The sequence below is a fragment of the Watersipora subatra genome, chromosome 9 (genome assembly GCF_963576615.1).
Source record: "Watersipora subatra chromosome 9, tzWatSuba1.1, whole genome shotgun sequence".
Classification (NCBI taxonomy): Eukaryota; Metazoa; Bryozoa; class Gymnolaemata; order Cheilostomatida; family Watersiporidae; genus Watersipora; species Watersipora subatra.
The window spans coordinates 45,205,778-45,213,928 of NC_088716.1; the positions used below are offsets into that span (position 1 = coordinate 45,205,778).

General features: G+C 36.5%; 1 protein-coding gene across 1 annotated transcript; it reads left to right on the plus strand.

Moving 5' to 3' along the window:
* Window positions 1-1,008: 1,008 nt before the first annotated feature.
* Window positions 1,009-7,649, plus strand: LOC137403868 (uncharacterized). Its single transcript, XM_068089962.1, has 8 exons — window positions 1,009-1,498; window positions 2,244-2,344; window positions 2,715-2,805; window positions 3,547-3,666; window positions 5,532-5,637; window positions 5,965-6,053; window positions 6,662-6,904; window positions 7,210-7,649. The coding sequence occupies exons 1-8, from the start codon at window positions 1,349-1,351 to the stop codon at window positions 7,231-7,233; spliced, it is 924 nt and encodes a 307-aa protein (XP_067946063.1). The 5' UTR covers window positions 1,009-1,348; the 3' UTR covers window positions 7,234-7,649.
* Window positions 7,650-8,151: the final 502 nt, after the last annotated feature.

The following is an 8,151-nucleotide window of genomic DNA, read 5'->3' on the forward strand; positions in this document are numbered from 1 at the left end:
AGCAAGCTGAAAAGTAAAGGGCAAAATGTATTTTAGAGGGCATTAGGCAACATTGGCTAAGACCTAAGGGAGAAATATGCCTTGCCCTTGCCTTGCCTACTAAACAAAGAGGGTTCCTTTGTTCTCCCACAATGGGAATTTTGGAACTTATTGTGTTCATTGTTAGAAATTCAAATACCCTGTCCTGTTATGAGGTGCACACACTACATTCAGCCTACTTGCACTGCCCAATCATGTACCCTAGATAGTTACTTTTAAAGATGCCTCAAGATTGTTAAAACAGGGTCTGAAAATATGTAGTGTTTGAGCTGGTCTTTTGTTAGATCTTTTGTGGTCAGTATTTTTCGCTTCAACATGTTTCCTCAAGCATGGTGAGAGCGTCTTTCTTTGACAATAAGTATCAGAATGGGGTAGGCATACAAGTTTTCCGTACGTTGAACTGAACCTTTCAACATAGAAACATGAAAATCTCTGAGAAGTAAAGTGAATGACAAGGTCAATATAATATATTTCAAGCTGAACCAAAACCTAGACAATACTCTCATGCCCACTAGGTAAAATAAAAATATAAAGCTACGACATCTGGCTTTAAAACAGTAGGCCTCCCTACCAGAATCGACGGAAATTAATTACAAAAGATTTTTATAACACTAATCAAAATGTATAAAAACTTAAAAGCATTCAACAAGACAATTTACCACAGCTCAAAGTATTATCCGTCTCTACAGGAAAAGGGGCGCTCAAAACCGGATCATACGGTATCAACAAATTCAGGATCAGAAAAATACCTTGGCTGAATATAACAAGCGGGTTGAAATGGCGGCAGTTTATATACATATAATGGATGGTGGTGGGGTAGACTAGATACCAGCCGCCAAACAAAATTTCCGGTACATTGCAATTTGTGAGCGAAGAGCCGAGCTTCAAACCATTCTGCTTTATATTCTTCTAGTAGAAAGGCTGTCTAAATTCGTTGGCTGTTCTTTGGCTGTCGATAATGTTGAATTGATTGCACAACTTAAATTTGTAATGTAAATTTTTACGTACATTAGACCTGCTAAGTATGGTGCTGTTTGAATTGTTGAATCTTAGTAGGTTAGCCTTGATTGAAAGCGCTTGTAATGGGCAACTCTTGGTAGTCACACTTTATCGTTCGAGCAGACACTATGCATTTTACACTGCAGTATTTTCTGTCTATGAGAAAAACTCCGCCTTAGGCAATTAATTAAGTAATTTGCCTTAAAAGTTAATATACACTATGGCTTTTCCCTATAGTAAGTAAGAACTCAGTTTTATTGTTTTATAGGAGCTCAATGTACCTCAATTTACTGGACGAGAGACCAGGAAAATGGTTGTACAGGCGATTGGGGAAGCTAATTGGTCCCATAGTCACAGCAGACCCAACTACGATAGTGTGGTACTAAAAGTCCTGAGGCAATTTCCAGATAAGAGTGACATCTTCAAAGACGCTAGCTATACCGAAGATAAGGATTGCTACGTGAGTTTTTTTTATAATCGTGAATAGGTCTACTTACTACCGGGCATGTAGCCTACTGTCCTGCAGATTCATTTAGCAATACTTGGCATTGGCGTGCAGCTTTCCACAATTTATTATACAGAAACTTACATCATATCCGTTATCCATCAAGGGTTATTTCGTGTATGTAGAAATTTTCTAAGCATTTGACCCTCTCAGGGAGGGAGAGAGATACCTAATGCTTGTTAAATACCTGTCGGAGTTGTCTACTCTGTCATTTATTTTCATGCATTCACTATGAATGTTAATATGGGCTATTGAGTGATATTTTCATATTTATTATGAGAAGTGTAATAAGTGATCCAGAAAATGTAAGCCCTTCCGTTGATATTTATGCAACTGAAACTGAAATGATTGAGCTTCTAATTGTTGTTTGGGGAGGCATAGCTTCATTTCAGCTTTATATTAGGAATGAAGGGTTAGCTTTATTTTTTTACTATCATAGTAAACGCTATGAGCCAGTGTAATCTAGCGTTGATTTGCATAACCACCATTGCAAGAGTCCAAAGCTGGGTAAACTTTAAATTTGTTTCAAGATGATTGGAAAATATTCTGTCTGATGGACTAGAACTGAGCAACTCTCTCTGGTTTTCATGCTAGCTAATCTATACACATATGATATTTTTATACTCCCTTTTTAGTTTTGTAATCATACTATTTTTTTGCGCATCTATAGTTTATCAGGATCTACATTCTTTGCTTGTAGAAGGTTTTCAAAAGACAGTTATCTTGCAGCGTAAGAAACAAAAGAAGCTACTATGCGAAAAAACAAAAACTCGATCAAGAACCTGCTGCTTCGGTCACCGGGTTCGTATTTTACTTGTTAATTCTCCTCTTTATTGTTGACGTCATAAAAATAATTTAAAATTTACCGTTTGAGATGAATAGTCAATCAGAATCGCAATTTATATTGACGTCTTAGGTTTTGATGATAAGCATTATAATATTGTATGTTTATGTATGTTATAAGCATTATAATATGTTTTTTATGTATGTTATGCTTTTGATCTTTGTTTGAAGTGAATCATTGTAATCTATTATCCGCACATCCCCCTCCCTTTGCAAGGACAAATAGACATCTCAATGTTTCATAAGATTTCTACTCATATAACTCATAAAAATGCGACAAACACTTTGTCTTCTGTAGCCATAATTTTCATCTTTTAATTTCTTACAGGGATATAGTGGTGAGGGCAGAGGCACTAGTGGTTTCTCCGAGCAAGGAAAAGAGGAATTTGCGGGTTCAAAATCTTGACACAATTCCACAGGTAAGGTAGCATAGTTTACTCAATAAGAGTATCAGGGGCTAGCGGTAGATAAAAATTTGTGATCCTCATTGTCTGCGTTGGAGTTACCCCCACTATAAAATAAGATCGAAGTAGCCGCTTATAGTGGGTGCAACTCCAACGCAGACAATGAGGATCACAAATTTGATCTAGGCTAGTGGTACTAATTTATAACCAACATCTTGTGTTGCTTTCAGTAGATCTCTTAGGTGTGTGCAGCTTGCTTTATTGTGTTTTTAAAATATATGAGGGAGTCTTGATTATGCAACAGCCTTTCGAGCGCCTTTTGTTTCATCCGCTAAATGTTTCAAGTAATTTTTGTTGTGGTATTACCATTCTTGTTATACATCATTGTTGCTAATGATCGGGCTCCACTTTGTCGCCGCCAAAATCGCTTCTAAATTAAAGATTTGCTTATATTTCTAATGGCAGCATTCACTGACAGTCGCGTTTCGAATAATATTATAATGAGGCATGGAGTGTCAGTGTCACGGCTTTTAGGGTTCCACTTCTTTGAAAAGGTGGACATTTTTCTAACAATCTATTATGTAACCAGTTATATACTCCCTGATGGCACGGCTAAACTTGATTATTGTTGAAATTTTTATGGTAACTTTTCACCCTTTATAGCAAGTTGAATAAAATTTGTAGTTTTCGTTGATGATGCCCTAACTTTAACCACAGTAAACTATAAGAACTCTATAATCAGTCTTCATATTGCAGAGTGCGGTAAAGGAGATGCTTCGTCCATCATTGTCTATTAGGAAAGAGGCTTTTAAGAACATGAAAGATGGTTGGAGTGGCATGGTTGTTGAGTGGCCAATTTATGGACAGGAGGCTTTTGTAAGTATTACTCTCCAAAATAACATGAACTTTCAAAATTTTGCCCATTCTCCCAGTATCCTATTTTGAGCCCAGGTCTCACGTAGTGTTTTAGTGGATTGATATTAAAAAGCTACAAGCGAAGTCTTTGCAATACAACCTGCACCGAATACCAATTTGCATGAGCTGAAGATGGCTACCTACTTCCAAAGCACAATTTTAAATAAACTTGACTAGACTCGTCACTCTTTATAGTTTCTCAAAGAATAATGTCTTAGTCTTGGGATTAACTGAAACTTTAAATGTTATATATTATTGGAGACCGAGTTGAACTGAAATTCATTGCAAGGGGAAAATTCCAGTTAGTTTCTCTCTATGGAGGGAATTTATAATATGTGCACAGTAATTTATAGTTTAAACGATGGATGACTTGCCGGATTATGGTCAATTTCGGCAGTTGCCTGTCCTATCTGGCCACTGGATTAAACGATTGCCAAGTTTTTATTTAGCACTATTCTGGCGCAGCATTGAACGTAATCCTACCACTGAGCAGACTTACTGCCTATCTATTAGGAGTTTTCTTCTCCATAATCAGAGGATAACTTTATGGTCTTCTAAAAAATCTTCAGCACTCTACTCCCAAATATGTCTTTGGCATAGACTTTGAACTATGTTTTCACTGAAAATGTATGGCATACCTTCTCTAAGTCAGAATTCCTAGCCTGTTTTCTTAGTAATAAGCAATTTCTGAAAATTTATGAGCAAAAAGTTATGAAGTCTAGATTTGTTGGCTATTTTTTAAAAATAAATATGTTTGGGCCCAAAATCAAAGGAATAAATTTCAAGAAAGAGTAAGGTATTGTTTTACTATTATGTATTCCACTCCAACTTGCCCATGTGCATAAACCATTATTGTTAGTATGTGTTTTCTATAAAATTGTAGTTTGGGCTTGTAACATATTCCTGCTGGTAGGACAGTGTTTAATCTAAGGTGGAATAGGGAGAGGGTTAGCCGGAAAACACGACAGCCTTGCCGTGTTTTCCGGCAAAGAGATAATCCTGCACCTCTAGCATTATACAGGCAAATTATGGCAAATCACAGTCAGGGATGTGATTCATAAGCTAAAAAGTTTATTTTAAGCTATTTTGTATTAGCTCCGAACGCTGGCTTACTGTACGCTATTCATTGCCTTCACCATTTAAGTATACCTTAGGTGGTATTTTTATCTATCCACTTCAGTATATAAACACATTTATTTCATAATTTTATGATTGAAATGCTGCCTCGGGCTTTTGCTCAAAGTACTTTGTCAACGACTTCCGTCAGCAAGCTAAAATGAATTTTGGAAATCACATGCCTGCTAGTTATCCATCGTTTAAACTACACATATAAGACAACTCACATTTCTAGCTTCGATTTCATTCATCTGACCCTATGCGTTTAGGTTTTTACATTGTAATTATTACTATCTAAGTAGGCTTCAGCATAATTGAATTTCTAAAAAAATTTCGGCGTTGTGGTCAGGTCAGATATGTGTTTCTGACTGGACATCTATCTGACCACAGCTTTTAAAAATTCACCACCAAAGTTTTTTGATTATATAAATAATATTGTCAACTCGTATTAAGTTTGTTAAAGGTCTATATCGTTGAGGGCTTAGAATTACTTCATGTAAGAGCAGTAAAGTGGTTCATTGAGGGTCATAACTAGTTTTTATTTACGGGCAAGTCGACTGAATGTCGATATTTCTTGAATTCTATAGATTTGCTACAGGAAGAATATTGAAGATAAATGTTTGTACTTTATTTCTCGCTTGCTAAAATGTCTTCTTCTTTCAAATTAGCGTCGATATTTTGAAGTTGCTTATTTTTTTATTGCTTGTTAGCTTATACCTGAGCTTGAGCTCCTTCTGAATCGGGACTTGGATTTGGACGCGTTGGGAAAGCGAGCAGAGGATTTGTTCATGGCTGCATGTCCAAAAGAGACTAATCGTAAGTGTATTTATTATCTTCAAATTTACGTACTTTCTTTGCAGAACAATATGTTACTTTATGCGCTAGCAACGGCTCAATTATCAAAATAATATCAACCGCCAAAATGATATAAGTCGGAGTCGGGTGCCCATGATTTTAGTCAGTATTACTGGCTTTTTACCTCACGATAATAGTAATCTACGGAGTTTGTCTCACCCTATTTTCCATTCCAATGCTTTACATGTGCAGCAGCTTAAACAAGAACTAGTCTCTATTGTTGGAGGTCTTACCTGGTAGTGTGTAGTCAAAAAAAGTTTAAATATAACAAAAATACTTTGTTTGCAGCGAATGATTATGGATTTGAGAAACTGGTGATCGTGATTGGAAAGCGCCTTGGAGACAAAAAGATGCTGGCCGAAACACCCGAACACAAAGTGAGTGGATTTCTTAGTTCGGTAACTTATTAACGTCATACATTAGGCTGACTATTGGTTCGCAACTCCAACTTAGCGTGTTAGAGGTTATTAGGATGTTTATACAGGAATGTTGTTAACGTCATAAATTAGGCTGACTATTGGTTCGCAACTCCAACTCAGCGTGTTAGAGGTTATTAGGATGTTTCTATAGGAATGTTGTTAACGTCATACATTAGCCCGTCTATTGGTTCGCAACTCCAACTTAGCGTGTTAGAGGTTATTAGGATGTTTCTATAGGAATGTTGTTAACGTCATACATTAGCCCGTCTATGGGTTCGCAACTCCAACTTAGCGTGTTAGAGGTTATTAGGATGTTTCTATAGGAATGTTGTTAACGTCATACATTAGCCCGTCTATTGGTTCGCAACTCCAACTTAGCGTGTTAGAGGTTATTAGGATGTTTCTATAGGAATGTTGTTAACGTCATACATTAGCCCGTCTATGGGTTCGCAACTCCAACTCAGCGTGTTAGAGGTTATTAGGATGTTTCTATAGGCATGTTGTTGACGTCATAAATTGGCTGGACTGGTTTCGGCTCCAATCTGACTTACTTTTTACTGTTTTAGGTAAGCCATTCTCTTCCCCACCTCAAATTTGGGAAACTCTGTGTGGATGGGGAAAAGTTAAGCGTTAGTGAGGACCCTCTCGTCCTGCTAAAACTTCTGGCAGTATTTTACATTGGGGACATCGAGTTTGGCGACGCCAAGAAGTTTGGCCAGCTGCTGGAGTTTACCTTCTTGGGCTCCAGCACCGTGAGAAAGGGAAGCAAGTATTTGTCTGTCGACAAATTTATGGAAAAAATGAAGCGGGTGAGTACCTAATGACTCAGCTATGCTAGTTTTATATCTGTCGAAAAACTAAGTAGGATTCGAATGAATTTCTATGGTAGCAATTTATCATATAATTCATGAGAAGAGAACTCCAAAATGTAACTTTTGGCGCAAAAAACGATTTCAACCAGTTGTAAAATCATTGAAACTAAAATTTCCGAGAACACTCATATCCTAAACTCATTGGTCGAGCTTTTTGCCGTCTTCCTAGTCTTATTTTTAACGTTTATTTTTCATGTTGGAATTATCATAAATCATAGAAACATTTTTTTTCTCTTTTGCAGGAAAGCCGAGCCGACGATGAGTAGGCGAAGAAAAGCAAGTGCCGGCAAAGCCTGGAACGCTATAAGTCTAAAACATAACAACAAAATTCATAGAACACAATTCACACGAAATAGTAACCTTTCCAATCCAGTATGCCAAAGTGACACCACTTTTAGAGCGAATTATTTACGTGATTTGGGGTTTGGGCTTACTCAATGGATTTTATGGAATCGTGCTCTCTTTTATATTATTGTAGATAGTTTTTTTTAATTATTATTCTAAATCGATCTTGATCAAACAGATGCTGTGTGTTTTTCGAGTTATTTAGTGCTTTTATTAAATGGTGTGTGTGTTTTTCGAGTTATTTAGTGCTTTTATTAAATGCTGTGTGTGTTTTTCGAGTTATTTAGTGCTTTTATTAAATGTTAATAATAAATTATATATACTCGCTGTTTAAAAATATCCTTGGCTGAAAAAAACGCAGAGCTGTTTGTAAAGTGATTAAACTTGTAAACACTTGCTGCGTTCAAATTTGACCCTAAAATATAATGCGCCAAGCGTGTAAAACCAGGTTGCAATGCTAAATGCACTCAGCGTGTGAAAATCGTCTTCGTATAGAAAACTCAGTCAATGTTTAAAAACTGCAATTTTTAAACGCTAAGTGCGTACATATTTTGGTTTTATGATTAATGCACAGTGTGAATAGAAATTGCCTTGAAAAATGACCATCAGCAGTGCGTTAATTTTTAGTTGCACATCGCATAAAACGATGAATAGAAGTGTGTTTTTATTGAATGAATAGCGCATGGACATTGCATAATTTTCGAGTGTGTAGTTTTTCAGGTGCATTGAAAAATGACCATCTGAGGTGATTGAATACTGCATAGATTTTTTTTACAGTGTGAGGACAGATGCCCACAGCCCAACATGCCTTTAATTTAGGGAAGATAATCTGTAAGTAT

What these genes read in the sequence shown, in the direction of transcription:
- LOC137403868 (XM_068089962.1), top strand. Translation starts at nt 1,349, where the DNA reads ATGGTTGTACAGGCGATTGGGGAAGCTAATTGGTCCCATAGTCACAGC. An exon ending in CCGAAGATAAGGATTGCTAC is followed by an intron (nt 1,499 to 2,243) that starts GTGAGTTTTTTT and finishes CTTTGCTTGTAG; the next exon opens with AAGGTTTTCAAAAGACAGTT. An exon ending in ATGTCCAAAAGAGACTAATC is followed by an intron (nt 5,638 to 5,964) that starts GTAAGTGTATTT and finishes CTTTGTTTGCAG; the next exon opens with CGAATGATTATGGATTTGAG.